At 36.4% G+C, this 21,065-nt stretch overlaps 2 protein-coding genes across 4 annotated transcripts in view; both read left to right on the forward strand.

The window, feature by feature from the left end:
* Positions 1–13,006, forward strand: part of LOC110730261 — a 50,030-nt gene extending 37,024 nt beyond the window's left edge. For all 3 annotated transcript variants that reach the window (XM_021910048.1, XM_021910050.1, XM_021910049.1), the window contains exons 48-64: positions 81–154; positions 258–597; positions 682–780; positions 866–1,021; positions 2,784–2,962; positions 3,220–3,726; positions 4,230–4,401; positions 4,499–4,635; positions 4,898–5,024; positions 6,162–6,383; positions 6,465–6,824; positions 7,826–7,984; positions 8,092–8,376; positions 8,452–8,667; positions 8,751–8,803; positions 11,855–11,963; positions 12,374–13,006. In XM_021910048.1, the coding sequence (XP_021765740.1) occupies positions 81–154; positions 258–597; positions 682–780; positions 866–1,021; positions 2,784–2,962; positions 3,220–3,726; positions 4,230–4,401; positions 4,499–4,635; positions 4,898–5,024; positions 6,162–6,383; positions 6,465–6,824; positions 7,826–7,984; positions 8,092–8,376; positions 8,452–8,667; positions 8,751–8,803; positions 11,855–11,963; positions 12,374–12,718 (3,540 nt within the window). In that variant the 3' untranslated portion in view covers positions 12,719–13,006. The remainder of the gene's footprint in view (positions 1–80; positions 155–257; positions 598–681; positions 781–865; positions 1,022–2,783; positions 2,963–3,219; positions 3,727–4,229; positions 4,402–4,498; positions 4,636–4,897; positions 5,025–6,161; positions 6,384–6,464; positions 6,825–7,825; positions 7,985–8,091; positions 8,377–8,451; positions 8,668–8,750; positions 8,804–11,854; positions 11,964–12,373) is intronic.
* A 1,672-nt stretch (positions 13,007–14,678) lies between these two features.
* LOC110730262 (poly(U)-specific endoribonuclease-B-like) lies at positions 14,679–19,237 on the forward strand. The gene is made up of 7 exons (XM_021910051.1): positions 14,679–15,216; positions 15,323–15,424; positions 16,234–16,299; positions 16,392–16,460; positions 17,085–17,693; positions 17,951–18,022; positions 18,789–19,237. Exons 1-7 carry the CDS (start codon positions 15,076–15,078, stop codon positions 19,020–19,022), a joined length of 1,293 nt encoding a protein of 430 aa, XP_021765743.1. The 5' UTR covers positions 14,679–15,075; the 3' UTR covers positions 19,023–19,237.
* Positions 19,238–21,065: the final 1,828 nt, after the last annotated feature.

The following is a 21,065-nucleotide window of genomic DNA, read 5'->3' on the forward strand; positions in this document are numbered from 1 at the left end:
TTTTCTCTTTAAAGGTTTTAACTCTGCTCTTATATCTCAATCATAGTTCTAAGGCTCTAAGCCTTCTCTGTTTTCTGTAGGAAGCTGTTCTAATATCTCAGCCTAGTGGAGTGTCATCTACAACATTGAACTTAAAAAATCTAATTTCTGGAAGGTCGCTTCATACACATTATTACTTGCTTTACACCTTGTATTATTTTTTTTAATGGCCCTTCTCTAGTGTCCAAACCTCAAAAAATATAATATTATTGGTGCAGGATGGTCCAAGTTGTTCTGGAGCAATTTCATGACAAGGAACAGCCAGCAATGCCAAAGGCTGTCCGAATATATGCCCCATTTTGGTTTGCTGTTTCCAGGTGTCCTCCTCTGACTTTTAGGCTAGTTGACAGAAAGGTAGAAAAAGCATCCTCACCATTGAAGTCAAGAAATAGCAATCCAGAAACAAGTGGGCAGATAACAGAAGAAGAACTCCAGGAGGGTTGCACTATTGCTTCATCGCTGAACTTCAAATCAGTGGGATTACAGGCATCTATTGCTGCCCCTACTGGAGAAAATTCATTTGGACCTGTTAAAGATCTTTCTCCACTCAGTGACATGGTAAATTGCATTTGTAACCGATTGCTTGGTCTGTTAGTCTCTGAAAGAGTGAAATATTGCTAAATGCCTTTGTTCGATTTGTAGGATGGATCACTGGATCTGTCAGCTATTGATTCTGATGGTAATTGTATTCGATTGTTCATCACCACTAAACCGTGCCCTTATCAAACCATTCCCACGAAGGTATTTTAAAAAGCCAGACTTTTTGATATTTGTGGGGACACTATAAATGATGATGTTCTTTTCTTTTATTCCTTTTTTTTCCCAGGTAGTCTCTATTAGACCATACATGACATTCACTAACAGAACAGGTCAGGATGTATTTATAAAATTGAGCAGCCATGATGAGGCAAAGATCTTGAGGGCATCGGATTCAAGAGTGAGCTTCCTTTATCGAGAAACAAGTGATGGTAACAAACTCCAGGTATTTGAACTTTATACAATGATCAATGTTGGCAAGGGGTGTTTCCCTTTTTTTTTTTAGCATCAATTGGTATGGGCTTTGTTAGTGCTCTTATTTAACTTCTTTGTAAGGTAGAGCATGGTAATATGAGTGTTTCAAGGGTTGGAGACATTAATGTACTACGTATTTTTTATTTGTACACATTTAAGCGCCAAAATTTAACTTATTTTGAGCTACCTAATTTCTAAGGGTGAGCATGGATCGGGTACCCAAACTACTATCGTTATTGGATCAAGTATCTAATAACCTATAACACTAAAACTGATGTCTATGAACCGAACCAATAAGATCACTTCCGAGATCTGTTTTTTTGGATTGAATATTGGATATTTGATATGATATCCATGTATGAAAAGTTTGACATTTCAATATTTAACACTAATTATCAACGTTACCGTATGGTCTCTAAATTACTAAGGGGTCGTTTGGTTCACATGGGGTAATCGGAATGGAATGAACAAAGGGAATGAATCGGAATGGAATGAAAATCCCCCATTTTTAGGGTGTTGTTTGTTTTGAATAACAAAGGAATCACTGCCACCAATCTAACCACCACACCACCACCACATCGCTTAACTTTTCACGATTTCGCGCCTCCACCCAGCCACTCCACCACTCGCCGCCCTTCTCCGCATCTCCCCCTCCCCTCGTCGCCATTCGCTGCGACCCTAGAAGCATCTTCTCACTCCCCGTAAAATTTCCCCCAGCCCACAAAACCTTAGATTCATTTCTCACTTCCCCACCACCCTCGAAACCCTAGCGTCTAAGATTTCGAGGGAGGTGGGAACGCCGACTGATGGTTTCACGGGGAGTTACAAGTTGTTTCTAGGTTTTTGCAGGGTTGTGGGAGGATTTTACGGGGGAGAGGACAGCGGCGAGCGGCGGTGAGCAGCGGCGAGGGGCAAGGGAGGTGCGGCGAAGGGCGGGGGACGACCGGCGGTAAGGGGGATGGGTTTCCCGGTGGTTTTGGTCGGAAGTAGGATGGTGGTATGGTGTTGTTGGGGTGGCTAGGGAATGGGAATACCTAGGGGGGGGAAAGGAGTTAGAAGGATTTGGGGGAATGGAGAGGGTAAAGGGAATGGGGGCAGTTGATTCCCATTCCCTTTGATGATTACCCCCAACCAAACGGCCCCTAATAATATTATTATTTATTCAAATTATTAATTGATTATGAAACTATGTCGGAGTTTAGGTTTGGAATAAATATATTCAGTTGATAAAAAAATGCTTATTGGATCATTATCTGATATTCGTAAGGTTTAAACGTACCTAATAACTGTCACTTTACAAATTGGGTACCCAAACCGTTATGGTTATGGTTATCGGATTAAGTACCCTATTTTTTAGCTGATATAGTGGATCACGGTTTTGGATTATTTTACTATGCCCTATTAATTTTTAGTCAAAATATTATTGGATATGTCCTCAATGATGTTGACGTGCTTTCTAGATGTGTATTGTGAAGATATAGCATTGCTTGATTTATTATTTTTTTTTTTTTAAAAAAAGTTGTTTTTGAGTGCTTTTTTCATGTAACTTAAATTTTTGCTTACATTTTCTCAATGAGTGGTACAGTAAACATAGCTTAACATGTTTTAATAAGTGTATTTTGAATAAGGATGTTAAGCTTTCTCTTCTAATGATAGACCTTGTTTTAAGATTGGGTCTTTGCCTCTTTGGTAAGAGAACCATGTTAATTTTTGTAAAATGGTCAATATTGTAGGTACGCCTAGGAAATACCAAATGGTCATTTCCTATTGAAATCCTTAAGGAAGACACCCTCTCCCTTGTTTTACGAAAAGAATGTGGTGAACGGATATTTGTAAGGATGGAAATTCGCGGCAATGAGGAAGGATCACGGTTCATTGTTGTTTTTCGTCTATGCTCAAGAACTCCCATCAGGTATTATTCTTTAGCCTATTTTATAATGCAGGTCAAATAATCCATTAGGAATTGTACCTTGTACTTGGGCCTGTGTGTACATATTACATTATTTATGCAAAGGTGTATGTAAATCTTGGCTTACTATTGTGGTAGCATGTGTATTAATGATTGTGGCTGTGAACCTGTTATAATTTTTGTGATATCAACTTCTTTACTCCCAGTTTTGAGGAGTATTCCCCTTGAATTTTGATAACAATAACTTTTTTTTTATGCAGGATTGAAAATAGAACAAGGAAGAAAATTAGCATTTGCCAGAGCGGATTTGGTGACGATCATTTGATCCATTTGACACCTCTGTCTACAACAAGTTTCGCTTGGGATGATCCATATGGTCATAAATGTTTTGATGCTAGTATTTATAGTGACAAAATTGTGAGCACCTCAACACTCAACTTGGAAAGTGCTTCCATGTGCTCACTAGAAGGAGCAGGAGTGCAGTTTCAATTGGTGGAAACTGGTAATATCACAATCGCTCGATTCACAGAGGAGCAGCCATCCAGGTTGAATGCACAAGGAGATGACCAGACAATGATTGATGATGAGGAGAGTGTTCAGATGCAGAAAAAAATGCAAAATAGTGTTCCACCATTTGAACTCACTGTTGAGCTTGGGGTCCTTGGTCTTTCTGTTATTGACCACAGACCTAAAGAACTTTCCTATTTATTCTTGGAGAGGGTCTATGTAGCATATTCCACTGGCTGTGATGATGGGACTACAAACAAGTGAGGCTTTGCAATTGCATTTGTCTGTATCTTTATGTTTGTCATATATAATGCAATTAAGACTTAAGAAATAAGATGATCACTTGGTCTTAAATTAGCTCAAATTAGTGAGATCTTTTATCTTATAAGAAGCCACTCTGGGACAATCAGTGCTTTATAGATGGAATAAAAACTGAACTATTATGCAAAAGAAATTATTCAGTCTCTGATGGGACTGTTTGAAGAAAGTGTCCTGATGGTTTTATAAATTATGTACTGCATTCCTATATTTGGTTTCCAGAGGTTGGGGGTGCAGGAATGGTAATAACAATAATATTACATTCACATTTCAATTAAGACTTAAAGAGGCTTGAAAAAGTAACATTCAGTATATGATTTAACTTATTGTAACTGCAGGGTTGATAAAAATTAATCCTTTAATTTCGATCTCCAATATTCTTTAGAATTGACAGCTTAGTTTAGTGTATCTTATGAGCTGATTGGATAACCTTCATGTAATCCAGGTTCAAGATTAGCTTGGGTCATTTGCAGCTTGACAATCAGCTTCCCTTGACAGCGATGCCTGTATTATTGGCACCTGAGCATATTGGTCAGCAACCAGTATTCAAAGTAACCTTGACTGTCTTAAATGAGAATACTGATGGCATCCAAGTATATCCACAAGTGTACATAAGGGTAATTTTTTTTTTTTAATTTTAAATAAAAAAATAAAATTCCCTCTCTTTTCATAACAAGTCTGTATCCATTTCTGATGAATTTGATGACTCGACAGGTAACCGAGAACTGGTGGAGGCTAAATATTCATGAACCAATTATTTGGGCTGCAATGGATTTCTACAATAAGCTACGGCTTGATCGTCTTCCTGAAAACCCAAATGTTACACAAGTTGATCCAGAGATACGTATTGAGTAAGAATTCAATTTTTTGGTGTCACTTATGTGTCTGGTTCCGTTGTTTAAATCCTATCTATGGTCGATTAAAATATTGAGCTGATCAACTTTGGAACTTGTGTCTGACGTTACTACGGTGACTTTTTAGCTACTCTCTTGCCTTCATTTAGTTGCATGATGATTTAATTAATTACTTCCATTACCAGCACACTTTGTTTTAGTTTTGGACTTGTTACATATTATCAACTAAGAGATGCTGACATTTATAAAATCGGTGCAGCCTCATTGATGTTTCAGAAGTAAGATTGAAAGTTGCACTGGAAACAGCACCAGCTCAACGACCACACGGTGTATTGGGAGTATGGAGCCCCTTATTGTCAGCCATTGGCAGTGCATTTAAAATTCAAGTGAGCTTGCTTGACTGTAATTAGTAACTTGCAGATAAAAGCTTTCTCGTTGTGAATGCATCTTTTGTGTAATTATTACTTTCAGGTTTCAACCACTTCAGAGCTTCCCAAGAAAAATATTTACTATTCATAATAATTATTTTTTTTTTAATTTTTTTGTAAGATTGCCTTGGTCAGTTGAAATTTGTTTCACTTGGTGAAAGTTATCATCATTATAAATCAAGCTGATCCAAAGTGCTTGATCAGATTTTTTATAATTCTGAGTAACTTTATTAATGGAGAGACAGTGAGAATAAAGGAGGTAGGAGCTCTGCATCTAGCATCTTTACCATATCATTACAGCATTACCCATAAATCCTGTTAAGGCTACTTCCTAGTGCAGGTAAGGGAAAGACTAGGTGGTTTGCTATTAAGTGTCTTGCCCATGGATTAAATATAAGATGGCCAATTAAATATATGGTGGAGTAGTTGCATCTCATAGTTTGAGGCCTTTATTAATTACTTTTGACGTCGTTAATTTTGGATGAAGAAACCCATGACCTAGATAGGTGATTTCATGCTCTTCAATAAGCGCTATTGCTTATGTCTCCCAACGTGGGAGATTATATGTCACCTAACACAATTGGCGAAACTGCACATCTGACCAAAGCAAAGAACACATATATGTATTCATCAATATTTATAATACGTATTATAAGTTTTAGAAATAAGTTTTCACCTTTCCTTTTAGGCCTTCCTTGTAATTACTTGCACTCCAATCAATTCTTTGCATACTTTCTGAGTCCCATCTAGATTTTTACTCCTAACATCCTTAACCATCCAAGTCTTGCATGTTATAGCAAAGACTATATAATAACATTCATGTTGATGTTAAATTACTACTTCATTCAAGAGTCATGCGGGTCTTATTCTACTTGAAAGCTTCTCATGACATGCATTCCCCCCCCCCCCCCCTTCAATTTGGGGACTCTGAAATTATACTACAATTTATCTGTGTCATTCCAATCTTTAACACATTGGATCTGGAGGCTTAAGCACCATGATACTACTGGATTCTTGGGAATTGGATCTTTACACTATATAAATCATCCTAACATGATTTCATGGCCATAACTTTGTAATATGTATCTTTTGCAGATTCACTTACGGAAGGTTATGCACAGGGACAGATTCATGCGAAAAAGTGCTGTGGTTCCTGCCATTACGAATCGGATCTGGAGGGACTTAATACACAATCCCCTGCATCTGATCCTCTCAGTTGATGTACTTGGCATGACAAGATCTACATTAGCCTCCCTAAGCAAAGGTTTTGCTGAGCTTTCTACAGATGGACAGTTCCTACGGTTACGTTCCAAGCAGGTTCTTCCCTTATTTCTGTTTAATCCATATGAAGGTTATGGTTTTATTATGGATATCGAACTTAATTGAAAACTTCTTCAGGTTTGGTCTAGAAAAATAACAGGTGTAGGTGATGGAATTATCCAAGGAACTGAAGCTCTGGCGCAAGGTTTTGCATTCGGTGTGTCAGGAGTAGTCAGGAAACCTGTTGAGAGTGCTAGACAGAATGGCGTTCTAGGACTTGCTCATGGGCTCGGGCGAGCTTTCGTGGGATTTATAGTCCAACCAATGAGTGGTGCATTAGATTTCCTTTCATTGACTGTTGATGGAATTGGTGCAAGTTGTGCCAGATGCTTTGAAGTTTTAAACAATAGAACCTCCCTCCAAAGGGTCCGTAATCCACGAGCTATACATGCAGATGGTATTCTTCGAGAATACAATGAAAGAGAAGCTCTTGGACAGGTACAAAAATATATCTGATATTGTACCTGATATCAGCAAGCCTTAGTGTTTGTAATTGACTATTTTGTTTAGTGCAAGAATTATATTCGAAAAACACCAAGGGGGTTTCACCCTTATTTAAAAAAAGGGCTTAAAACAAATATATTTATGGCCTTAAGCTATCACTAAACCTTTAATCTGCTCCCTTTTTCATAAAACCCCAATTTTCCTGGGAACACGTTTTTATGAGAGAAGTTATAGTGGGGTACTTTGATAGTGTTGAATAAGGAAGGTAGTGGAAATTATTTATTGTTTTAGGGGAAGTGAAAGACATTATTGTGGGGTTAAAGGGGTTTTGTAGATTTATTATGCATAAATTAAAGAAGTTAATGGGCGAAGGATCCTACCCAAATTAAAAATGGGGCTTTTATTTTTGGGCTAAAATTTCTGGAGAAGTGGGGCGTTTATTCCAGGATAGGGGGATTAGAAATCTATGTTTATTCGATTATTGATAGCTTTATTGTAAAAGCAAATGTTTCAACTTTAATTTTGTTAAAATGTTACAATGAATCATAAGACTAATTGAGGGATCTAAATCATTTAAAGAAAACCCCTCAGAAATCTTTTGTAACTCAGGTTCCGAAAGGAAATACCCCCCCAAGCTCTCCCCTCAAAAACTAAATTTCCTCATCATGTGTTATGGTTTATTTCTCTTCCATACAGTTTTCTCATTTGGCAAAAAATCTAAGGAGTTATAAAGTATATCATATCATTTAGATGATTCCTGTTTCAGTTTAAAACTATGTTACTTGGACTCTAGTACCCATGTCCGAGTATCCGACTCGGCTATTTTGTGAAAAAATTCCACGATTTTGAACTAAAAGTGAAGTGTCCGGGTGTCATACCCATGTCCAAGTGTCGAGTGTCCGACACGGGTACGTGAGGTGAAATGAAGAGTCCGAGTAACATAGGTTTAAAAGGAATTAAATTAATTTGAAGTTCTTTTCTTTTTTTTGATTCAGATGATTCTATGGCTTGCGGAAGCAAGTCATAATTTGGGATGCACGAAAATCTTCAAAGAACCCTCCAAATTCGCCTTGTCTGATTACTATGAAGCTCATTTCATGTTGCCTCCGCAAAGGATTTTATTGGTTACAAACAGAAGGGTTATGCTTCTTCAGGTATATAAGAGAAAAGTGGCCCTTCTAGGTTTCTAGCACTATCTTATCAATATAAAGGACTAATGGATGTGTGTGTGTCTGTGTTTGTGTTTGTATTTTGGATCTAGTTCAAAGCTACAGAAAATATGGACAAAAGACCTAGCAAGATTATGTGGGATGTGCCATGGGAAGAGCTATTGTCTCTTGAGTTGGCCAAACCTGGAAGACTTCAACCTTCTCATTTGATTTTTCATCTTAAAACTTTCAAGAGATCTGAGCCATTTGTTCGAGTTATAAAATGCAAGCCTGAGGAAGAATCAGAAGGTGGAGAACCTCTGGCAGTTAAAATTTGCTCGACAGTGAGGACGATGTGGAAAGCCTATCAATCTGATTTGAAAAGTTTAGCATTAAAGGTTATAAAGCAACTTTATTTCACTGGTCCTTCATTCTGGGTTACAATCTGTCCTTATGAATTTGTACATTAGCAGGTACCTTCAAGCCAGAAACGTGTGTACTTCTCTTGGGCTGAAGCTGATCGGAGAGACATGCAGAGCCAGCCTAAAGCTATTGTTATGTCTAGGGAAGCATCATCATCTAGTTGTGTATCCCATGAAAGGAGGTTTGTGGAACACAGCGTCAACTTTGATAAGATTTGGAGTAGTGAACAAGAATCTAAAAGCAGATGCACACTGTGTAGAAAGAAGGTGAGAACAGGATAATAGGCTACTTGTACTATGCCTTTTTTTGTCTCAATTGAGAATTTATTTGTAATTTATTATTTATGCAGGCTATTGAGGATCATGGCATATGCAGCATCTGGAGACCAGCTTGTCCTTCTGGGTAAGTCAGGAACTCCCTATTCGGGCCCCGGCCCCATTCTTTCCTAAAGTATTCAATGACTATTCAAATACCCAATTTAATTTACCACTCCCTTCATCCCTTACTGTTTGCATCATTTGACCCAAAAAGCTCTCACAAAAAGTGGGCCCATGGTGCAAACAAAAAGAGACCGAGGGAGTAATTTATAAGGACCATAACTTTATTCGGGGTTTTTACAAGCCCTAGAAAGAAAATTTCTCACTAAATATCCCATTGAAAATAACAAGAGAAACTCTAATAGCATGCATGATTAAGTAGTTTATAAGGACCATAGCTTTATTCAGGGTTTTTACAAGCCCTAGGAAGAAAATTTCTCACTAAATATCTCATTGAAAATAACAAGAGAAACTCTAATAGCATGCATGATTAAGGAAGCAATTTCAGAAATATGTTAGTCATAGCATAATTACTCTAGCAATGAGGAGAACAGTGAAGAAAGTAAAATTCTCAACAAGCTTTTTAAGAAAATTGCTAAAATCTTTAATAATATTGCAAGTATCCTAATCACCATTACGATTTTGTTTAATTAAAAAATTAAAATAAATAATAAATAAAAAGGGAGAAGAAGAAAACTATACCCAAAAATCTAATGCAGTTTAATCAGCCAAAAAAACTGTGAGACTCAAAATCAATGTAATAACTAATAAGTGTCAAATATTAGCTATATCCTATATGCATCTTTTTTGCTCTGAATTATTTTACAAGTACTAAGTAATTCAATAATTACATGAAAATTTTGACTAAACACATGATAATTTCAAGAAAACAATTGAACCATTCATTGAGATTATTATTGTTACTTCACCTTGTGTTAAATTTCATATCTAACAAAAAACCTAAAATTGCAAGGAAAAGTTAGATTGTTAGCAATACTCTGTATTTGTCAACTATCCAATCGAGTGTTGGTGCTCTTAAAGAGTAGGGCCTTCATCTTTTACCATCATTTTCCATTTCGTCTTTTCCACTCAAAAAACAAAATTATAAGAACACATTTCTTTAATGGGTGAATTTTGCGGTATTATTGAAGTTTTTTTTATGGCGATCAATATCTTTGATGCTTATCAGTCATGTGGAATCTTATTAGATTCGTCACGATGTATAATCTCAACAAGCTTTAAGAAAATTGCTAAAATTCTGGAGTTTTAATGGGCGAATTTTACTATTAAAACCTATGTTAACCATCAAAAACTTTAAAAGATGAGAGAAACACATAGGGGCGGCAGCGACAGTGTCTTTGCGACAACACTAGCGAGGGTATATGGTGGATGTGCTAGGAATAAAGAAGCTATGTGAGAAATGATGGGAGAGGAGAGAGGTTGGTGGCATTGGTGGGTATCGGTACTTGGTGTATAAATGGTAGGCAAAGAGAATATATTTACTGAACTTTTGTTTTTGCAGAATTGTATCTACTCAAACCAAACAACATAGCATATCAAAGAGAATCAAATTCCTTTCCCTCCCTAACCCTTTCCTGGTTACATTCCCTTTAGTCCTTTACCCTCTTTGAAACAAACGGCCCCTAATCTAGTGAAACTATTACAATTGGAAATTTAAGTAAATATAACCTAGTCACCTTAAGACCCACAAACACATCCATGTCTCCTCAGAGCACCACGGACATAGGAAGCATGTGGGATGGCCGAGAACGGACAAATGCCGGAATTAGAAAAAAAAAAAAAAAGATTAAGATTATTGAGAAGACTCAACTGCAACTTCATGTCACCTTTCTTGGATGTGGATGTGTCAAGTTGATTTTGCTGATATCCGAAAATTTCCAGATGTGATACGCTGACATGAACGTGTCAAACTGATCTTGCTGGGAGCTGGGGCAGAAACTGAAGCTTTAGGACATAGACTAGTAGTGCTTCATCTGCTCTCTTGTTCTAGCTCTTTACTTCTTTGATCTTTACCACCCCATATTTTCCATGCTTGCATCAACTAATTTTTGAATACCTAAAATTTCTCTAAATCAATGCAATCATGCGTGAATGGAAGCTTTATTTTGGGTTTATTTTTTCATTTGTTTTTGTGTTGCTACGATGGTGGTTGGGTGATTAAGGATATGCGGATGTTCGGAAAAATAAAAAAGGAATTTGGCTTTAGGTGTTAGAACATGCCCTCCCCCCCCCCCAAACACACACACGCACGCGCACACACAGAGAGAAAAAAGGAATATTTGGGCCTATTTCATTTGGTATATAAACTCTGTATTTTCCTCTCGCTTTCTTGTGGATGTAGCTAAAACAGTGCTAGTGAATCACGTAAATTTTTGTATTCTTAAACATTGATCTTTCTCACATCTGCCATAAAGTATGGGTTTTGGATCTTGTGATGGTGGTGGTGGTGACAGCAATGGGGCAATTTGGGCAGCTTGGTGGTGATTATCGTGATCTAGATGATTGCTTTAATGGGTTGGTGGAGGGTGTTGGGGTTGGTGTTGGTTAAGGTGGGTGATAGAGATTGGGGCAATGGTTAAGCAAAGGCATGAATTGAAATGGTACTCTCTTTTATATTTCCGCTGATTCCTAGAGTGAGGTTTTTCTCCCCGCGTTTGGGAACCCAATACCTTGGAAGTTTGAAGGATGACTTTCCAAGATTCCATTTTTTGGTGAATTAAAACAAAAGTCATGTGCGTTTGAAGTCTTGAATGATTGCAATCTCATAGGCTCCAAGCCTCAAAGTCATAGCTGACTCTCAAAAATAGCTGCAATAAACCCCCCTTAAATTCTCTAGAAATATGTACAAATAAGAACTTAGCACACACCTTCCCCAACCCACCCATCTAATCCCGCTCAAAGCCCTTTTCAATGGAGAAGTGATGATAGAAATTGTACTAGTTTATTTCATGCTGACTGGATTTCTGTTTGGTAGTGTATGTTGGATTCATAGTTGTGCTCTTAAGCCTAGTTCATTTTCTGCCAATCTGAATCGTCTTGCTTATAGTTTTACAATGTTTTGTATGTATTTCTCATGTATCTTTAAAGAGGTAACATAATTCTTTCTATTCTTCAGGTACTTGTCCATTGGTGACATAGCTCATGTTGGTGGTCACCCACCCAGTGTTGCCACTGTCTATCTTTATGATGGCCAATTGTTTGCACTTCCTCTGGGATTTGACCTGGTATGAACGATTTACATATCACACTGCAGTATCTCTTCTTGTTTAAATGACTCATATTGTAGAAAACATCCGTAACTTTTAGAAATATCTTATGCAGCAAAGTTTTGGGTGTAGGGGTATATGACATCTTTTTTAGCATCTCACTTTGGCTGTAGCCTTGTATGCAGTTGCTACTTTTTTCATTCATACTTCGTATTTAGCAACACCTCAGAACCAACTTCTTTCGACCGCTATTTGACATCTAGTTCCTTAGAATGTGAAATCACTGAACTTCTTGGTCCAAAGTAGTAGATTGGCACATATTTGTGGCTTATCATGCATTTCCTTTAGGCGGTAATAGAATTTCATCATTTACAGAACTAACACCTTTTAGTTTTTGATATTTATCTACTCTCTTGGGGTTGGTGTAGGTATGGAGAAATTGTGCAGACGATTATGTGACTCCAGCATCTATATGGCTTCCACGGGCTCCAGAAGGATTTGTATCTCTAGGATGCGTGGCTGTGCCAGGGTTTAATGAGCCTGAGACCAATGTAGTTTATTGTGTGGCAGAATCATTAGTTGAAGATGCGGAATTTGAAGGGGAAAAGATTTGGTCTGCACCAGATTCATATCCATGGGCATGTCACTTGTATCAGGTGCAGAGTGCTGCTCTTCAGTTTGTAGCTTTAAGACAGCCTAGGGAAGAGTCTGGATGGATACCAAAGAAGGTGCGTGAGGATGCGGCTTCTTCATCACAGTCATCTGAGACTTAATTTTTCTGTTTTACCCTTCTCTATTGATTCTTTTATTGTACATATGATATATTGGCCGGAATCATTGGCCATAGCAAATTTTGTCCCGTAGAAATCACGGAGCAATGTTTAAAGCTGCAAAAAATTGTGTGAGCTTTTATAATACGTGAGGGGTTGCTTTTGTAAATCAATTTTATGAGTATAAATCAATACATACATCAATGCATGTGTGGAACACACTTTGGTCAATCATAAAGTGATACATATACACAATATTTCATGTTTGTATATCATATGACAATTATATGATTCAGCTTTCTAAATTTCATAGTAATTGTGATGTAATACCTTTCACTACTTGTGCATGTACCAGATTTACTAACATTGTAATGAATTTTTATCAAATTATGGCAAAATTGTCATAAAATACCTTAGTTTTAACTCAATTTGTGAACTAGTACTTAGTTGTTTTTTTTTTTTTTTTTTTTTGGCCAACTAATACCTTGAATTAAATTTTCTTTTAAAAGTAGCATGTTAATCACAAAATCCGGTTAAATAGGCAATGCTCCGGCCATTGTCTTTCATTTTCTCGCTACGCTCTACTATTCCTGCTGTTTCACTAAGCATTGCACATAGTTTTAAGATAATAAATGAAATGTTGCAATTGTTATAAAACAAATATTATAAAAGAAAAGTGTTGCAATTATTATAAAACTAACATAGATGAAAAGTTTTGCGATTATTATTTATTACGAAAATAGAGAGAACAATAATTTAAAATTCAAAAAAAATTATATGACCAATCTTGGAGTGCAATAATTGAATCAAACATAGTCTTTGGACTTAAAAGATCTATGTATAGGTCTTTTATGATTCTAAACCAACTTATAAGATTATGGGGAACACCACACCCCGCAATTATGGCCACACATTCACTTTATTTTGAAAAAAAAATCCAATATTTGACCTAATGTGGATTATATAACTTTTAGTATTGAATAATTTTTTACTTTATTGGACCCGTAAGGAAATAAGTCGAAAAATTTTCCAAGACATCTCGGGAGGCCATTGGATTGTTGGAACTTGAAGACTTGGAATAGTCCACTTTCCCTTTAAACTATCCAAATCCAATCAAAATTAGCAATTTAGTCCACTTTCCCTTTAAACTATCTAAATCCAATCAAAATTAGCATTTTTTTTAATCACACTTTATTTCATAAATGGGTAACGATTTAACGTATATTGTGAAAAATACAGGTAGATATTAGTATATCTATATTATAATTGCAGAGTAAGTTCATGAGGTTTCTCCAAAACCTCAATCCTCAATTCTCATGCACTTCTCTTTTCTTTTTTTTTTTTTTTGCACTACACTCAAATAACTTCCACCCATTTTATAAAAAAATTATAAAAAAAAAAAAAAAAAAACCTCCAAATAACTACATTCCACTTCTACTATTTTTTTTTCCCTATTAACGCATACTATCTATTTTACTCAATATCACAAAAAAAAATATATATATATATATATATCTATTTTAATATATCATCCAACAATTCGCTTTTTATAAACCCCAAAATTACAAGGAATCTATATTATCATTGCACATTTTTTCCTAACTTTTTCGCATAACACATCCAAATCAATCTTTAAATTATGTATACTTCATTTAAAAAAAAATACAAACACCATAGATCCACTATTTTTCTTTTAAAAAAAATAACAAATGTATTTCTATTATATTTTTATAAATCACTCAATAACAACCTTTTTATTCCTTCAATAATTATCAAAATCAGAATAGCACGTTTCTTATATATCCCGTGCATTGCACCGGTATACTCTAGTTATACTTGATTACACATTATGTGTCCAAATAATAATTTGATAATCCGATTGTACCGTGGACACCTTCATATGAAGTCTTCGGATCCGGGTGCATGGGCATAAAGCATAGGGATGAGTCCATTTCCAGTTTCCATCATATACCAATAAATCAATTATTAACTACGACAACTAACACTACCTTCCGTTCTTCTTCGTTACTTCTTATCCATTATTTAAATCTCTACTTTTCAACTATCACTCCCTCTCTTTCTCTTTCTAAATCTTAATATAAAAGAAAAAAAATCACCCTTTTTATTAGTCACTTTCTCTATTTGTGGTACAATCAAAATAAAGACAATTCTGATAGTGAAGGATACCTCAAGTGGTTAGAGCTCCTTCCCCGATCCTGGGTGATCCTAGGATCAATTCTCATCACCCGTCCTTGTGTGCTTGTGGCTCTCTAAACACCAAAACAAAAAATAAAGACAGTTCTCATAAGAAAAAAAAAAAAAAAAAAAAAGCTTAATTTTTTAGAAAAAGAGAATCAATTATGGACGGTTTGATCAAGGGTCTCGTCGACGTCGCGATCGGCCACCATCGTCGCAACGACGACGAGGAGGATAACAACAACAACAACAACAGCAACAACTCTGAAGAAATAGAAGAACGTTCTAGATCCAGTTGGGCGCAGGTTAGCAGAATTACCCTTTTTCCTTGTTTAGTACTTTTAACATTATAATGGAATTTTGTAATGTATGAATTTTGATCTGATGATGGGAATTGGCTAAAATGCACAGGTGGTGTCAGGGGAGCAGGATAATGATCAAACTGGTCAACACACTTCTTATGCTGCTGCTGCTACTGTTGATCATACTTATCAATCTCAATACGTTACGCATGTATGTATTATTTAATTATTTGATTTTGATTTGGATAAGTTTTTAACGAAATAAAAAGGGGAATTTTTAATTTTAGGGACTAAAGTATAATCTGAAATTATGTGGATTAACATAATGATCTTTGTTATATGAGATTTCGAAATTATGTGAGATTATTGATAAAAGTATGGATGAAATTGTATATGCTGTACGAAATTTTGAAATTATGGATTTAACAGATTACAGAATGATCCATTCGAAATTGAACAATTAATTTGAAGTGTATAAATGCTTTTGTATACAAGTACATAAGTACATTATGAAGGAAGTAGTGATTAATTTTTGGAATTGAACAGAATGATCAATGCTGTTTGGAATTTTGATACTCCATTGTTGAATTAATTTTAAAATTAGTGATTTCTAACTATCAATCGTATCAAACTTTGCCAAATGTACGCCATTGTGTACGCTTCTAGAGATCATTTTATCATGCTTCTGTGATGCTTATTATTGGTGTTGTTTGTTCATATGGTTCTTTTAAGTTTGTTAAACCGAGAATGCTAGTGATTTGATCAAGTTATTGGTTAAAGATATGAGATATCAGTATGTTTATTCAACATATAAGTTGTCGATCTAATAATCATAATCTTACTTAAGTAATGTGAGTTTGCTAGAAGAATCAAAAATCTGAGTACAATTGTTCAGCCTTCAATATTTCACATCATGTCTGCAGCTTGGAGTGTAATCCTGAACTCTTAATCGCGGAAATCTGTCTTTCTTTGGATGCATTTGTACTTATGTGAGGCTTTGAACTTTTTTTTGGCATCTAGACTACGCATGAGAATTATCAACAAAATGAAGCTTATGAGAGGCCTAGTCATAACCGAAATGAAGAGGTTAGTTTTGTACTTTTGTCTGCTGCTTCATTGTGTCATTCACTGTAAGAAGTCAATTTTTTGTTATAAACTTTTCATTTTGATCTGTGTAGAATGAACAAGAGGAAAACTCTGATGGTTGGCAAACTGCTCACAAGAAGCACCACAAGCGGCCTCAAAGGGTATGGCACCTATAATATGCATCTTAATGTTACCCTACTTCATATTTTGATTTGCTTGTGGCAAAGGCATTCTCTTTTCATCGGTTTGGTGATCACTACAGTAGTTTTCAGGGGAATAGATGCAATGACTTTGTTTAGATTACCGATTGCAGTCTATTCTGGTGGTACTTTATGCAAGAGGGATCTGTGTCGCACATTGAGGATCAAGCAAATAGTAGACAAAATAGTATACTTTTTGAAGTCATTATTTTTATAGGAATGAAATGTGAAGAGCAGTAGGGAAATGGGAAAGGAAAATGTTAGTTGAATAGAGGGGTTCTTTCAAGTTTTAATGGATTTTTTTCACTGTATGCTTAGTATTGGTGGAGTCTGAAGCAAAGATGAGACCCTTTATCTCTCTTATACCTTGGTGCATCGCAATGTGCCCATGTATACTGTGGATAGAGACTTAAGATGATGGCTCCTGACTACCTCCTTTCAGTTATGGCGGTTCATGACCTTAGACTGTTACTTGTCTCTTTTTGCTGTTACCTTGATTGATATACCGATTATGATTGAGAAGCAAAAATCTGCTTATACATAGATCACTTCACTTCTTGTCTAACTTTATTTCTCGATTAACAGGTTCATATGGATCATTGGAATTCATATAAAAGTCCTCCAAGTGAGCAGCAATATTCTGAGGAAGTCAACTATGCTGCTGAAATGGAGCCATCTGAAAATGAGCTTTCTGACTACATAAGTGCTTGCGCAAAGCTTTGGGAACTCGATTTTAACCGCTTGAATCCTGGAAAGGACTATGAACTTGATGTTGGTGAGGGGAAGAGGGTCCATGAGAGGGAAGACATGGCAGAAGCCAGTCTCTTTACATGGGTTGATGAAAATGTTCTCAGAAAACCTACTTTTTCTCGGTTCTGTGCCCTGCTTGACAACTACAACCCATATGAAGGATGTAAGGAAAAAGTATCTGAGGAAGAAAGACGGGAACAAGCTGCATTTATTGAAGAGATTAGTAGGACTGCGCCTATCAAGTACCTTTACAAGTATCTTTCAAAAACAGGTCTCTTCACTGATAATTACCAGGAATTTAAGAGTATGCTAAAAGATCTCTGGTTTACTCTTTATGGTCGAGGTGGTACTTCTGGATGCTCATCTTCTTTTGAACATGTCTTTGTTGGAGAAATCAAGTCACGTGGAGAACAACAGGTCTCAGGCTTCCACAACTGGCTTCAGGTATATGCCTGTACTGCAATCACTAGTCATAGGAATTCAGAAGCAGTTCTTATAAAGTCGCATCTCCATTCTTTATATGTTTATGTTAAGCACTTTCTTTGTAATATGCATAGTGATTTGACATGTAAACTTCTGTTTCCTTTCTGTATCCCTTTCTTTTTTAACGTGTTTTGGTCTATTAAATATCAACTATTCTGTTATCAATGGTGTCTGTGCTTCAGTATTGACTAACCATTAAACTTCGTTTTTTCCTGCAGTTTTACCTTGAGGAGGCAAAAGGGAAGGCAGACTATCAAGGTTATATCTTGCCTCGCAGAAATAGGCAGTTTGTAAGTAACTAACATTATGGTGTATTTTTGTTATTTGGAGCAAAGATGCAGTAATTATGGTTTATATAAAATTAGAAACGACATCCCTCAGTTGATACACTCCCTATGTTGTTGTCTGTTTATCACTTTTTCTGGAACTTTCTGCTCGTAATTCATTACTTATGTAATGACAAACTGTCATACAAAGCCCCCTACGAGATGATCATCTTTTATAAGTGACTGGACATTCTTTCCTATGTGACTCTCTTTCACCTTAAGTACCACAATCTGGGTGCTAAAGAGTAGTATTTCTCGTAACAGATGAGATTTGCTTATGACTTATGAGCAATACAGAATCAGTAAAATTATGTGTATAGAACACGTAACGGATGAATATATGTAAGAAGTGGAGCTCATCTTTGTGTAGATTTTGTTCATTTTATAATATGTAGCATAGTTAATCTTGATTGGAGAAGAAACAGTATAGGTCGTATAACAGTTTATACACTGAGTGAGTGGATGACTTTGAAAAGTGCCTACTTTATACATAAGAAAACAACTCCCTATTTCTATTTCATAGTTCTCTGATTATCTCAGTACAGTACAATGTCCAAAGCTCTAATTTATTCAAGATTCAAGGGGTCAGCCTTTTTCATGATTATCAAGTTTGTTGTGCCTAGACTAATAATGTACTCGTATCTTCTTAGCAAATTATGTCACATACATACTGAATTGTATTTCTTTTTTCTTGTTTCCTTGATTTATCTCTACCAATGTCTCTTTACAGCCAGATGCCGAGACACAGTTGCTTACAGTTCAATTTGAGTGGAATGGAGTCCTCAAATCTCTCTCAAGCATGTTCATAGGAGTAAGCCCTGAGTTTGAACTAGCCCTCTACACACTATGTTTCTTTGCAGGAGGAGAGGACAACCACATAGAGGTCGGTCCATACCCGGTTAATATCAAGTGTTATCGTCTAGGAAACAAAATTGGTTCTGCATTTCCTATCGCTGAGGCCTGATCAGCAAGGAGTAAAACTCTGCTCTTAGTCATAAACTCTGAATGTTCTAAAGAAGCTATATTATATAAACTCCCTTGTATTTTGAAATCCCTATTTGATACACAACATTGTTCTGCTACAAAGTATTGATGGTAGCAGTTTTACAGGAAGGAAAGCATGTGCCTCCCTAAGTAAATTATTTCTCTTATACTGTGCTATTCGAGTGCATTTTTCCATTTGTATTTAGAATTTTCCTTAGCATGCATCACAGTTCAAAGTAATCAACATTAAATCATTTTTTTATTGGTGTTTAGAGAGCCACAAGTAGAGTTGTCAAAAGTTGACCCGACTCGAAATACCGACTCAAACCCAATCATTAACCGACCCATTTGAACCCAAAAAAATGGTGAACCAAACCCAACCTGAAACCAACCCTAGACACGAGTATGTATGTGAGACCCGAACCCAAAATGAACTGACCTGGAGATGACCCGACCCGAATGTAACCCGTAAATTATTGACCTGAACCGAAATTGATCCAAACCCGTTTTTACCCGTCAAAACCCGAATTTAACCCTGACTTGTTACTAACCTGACCTGAATTCAACCCGACCCATTCCTAACCCAACCCGAATTTAACCCAACCTGTTCCAAATCCGATTCGAAATCAACCTGACTTGTTATTGACCTGACCCAAATTCAACCCGACTTGTTATTGACCCGACCCGAGTTTTACCAAACCTATTACTAACCCGACCTAAAAATTCAACCCGATCTGTTACTAACCCGACTCGAAATCAACACGCCTTGTTATTGACCCGAACTAAATTCAACCCAAATTGTTCCTGGCTCGATTTCAAATCACCTTAAATGCAATTTAGATCGCCTTAATATTGTTGATCAAAGCATTTTGTCTAAGGAGACCAAGTCAGTCCACGCCAGCAAAAGAAAGGAGCATCATCATCAAATTTAAGAGTTATATATAGTATACTTCCTCCGTTTTTATTTTATTGCACCATTAGGACTTTTACGCTATTCACTTAATCTTCTTTAACCATCATTTGTGATTTATCCATTAGGATAAATATAGTCATGTGGGGTCTAGTTAGATTCGTCTCAAAAATTCTTTTCAAATATCAAATTTTTATAATTTTTACAAAAGTATAATTGAAGATATTAATAACTAAAGTAACGCATTGGCAAGCATGAAATCCCTCATGGTGCAATAAAAAAAACCGGAGGAAGTATATTTGTTATATGGTCAAAGGAGATAATTATCTTCCTAAATTATAAACTATAGTTCCCTAGTATATTGTCATATATATTATAGTCAATGGAAATAATTAGCTTGATAAAAATGATAATTATCTATTTATAGTTAGCTGAACCCAAATATAACCAGACTTGGAAACGAAACGACCTGATTGTAACCTGCAAATTATTGACTTGAACATAACCCGACTTGACTCCGAGAATGACCCGACTAGGAAATGACCCAACCTGATTATAACCCGCAAATTATTGACTAGAACCGAACCCGACTTGAACACGAGAATCACCCGACTTGAAAATGACTCGACCTGATTATAAACCGCAAATTATTGACTTGAACCGAACCCGACTCAAACCCGAGAATGACCCGACCTGATTCTAACACGCAAGAACTCGACTCGAACCCGAGAATTACCCTAACATGTTTGAACCCGTGAAAACCCGAATCAAACCCGACCTATTGTTCACCCGACCCAAATGTAACCCGGCCTGTTATTAACCAGACCCAAACCCGATAAGAAGTATGACCCGACTCAAGCATGACCCAACACAAACCCGACCTGCATAGGTTATGGAAGTAATCCGAATTGACCCGACCCGAGTTGACCCGACCCACTCTTACCGACCCAAACCCAACCCATTTACCCAAATTGACAACTCTACTCGAAACCACCAAAATTTCTCAAAAAGCGTGGATATTAGCCTTCCATTTTGTTATTTTTTGATTTTTTTTCACCCGTAAATAAAAATTGCCGAAATGTTTATCATGGTCCCTAATATCCTCCGGGAGTT

Source organism: Chenopodium quinoa, unplaced genomic scaffold (genome assembly GCF_001683475.1).
Source record: "Chenopodium quinoa cultivar QQ74 unplaced genomic scaffold, ASM168347v1, whole genome shotgun sequence".
Lineage (NCBI taxonomy): Eukaryota > Viridiplantae > Streptophyta > Magnoliopsida > Caryophyllales > Amaranthaceae > Chenopodium > Chenopodium quinoa.

Excerpts from the sequence above, each read along its gene's own strand:
- LOC110730262 (XM_021910051.1), top strand. The coding sequence starts at position 15,076 with ATGGACGGTTTGATCAAGGGTCTCGTCGACGTCGCGATCGGCCACCAT. Across the intron at positions 16,300-16,391 it reads GTCATAACCGAAATGAAGAG|AATGAACAAGAGGAAAACTC; the intron begins GTTAGTTTTGTA and ends TGATCTGTGTAG. Across the intron at positions 18,023-18,788 it reads CTCGCAGAAATAGGCAGTTT|CCAGATGCCGAGACACAGTT; the intron begins GTAAGTAACTAA and ends GTCTCTTTACAG.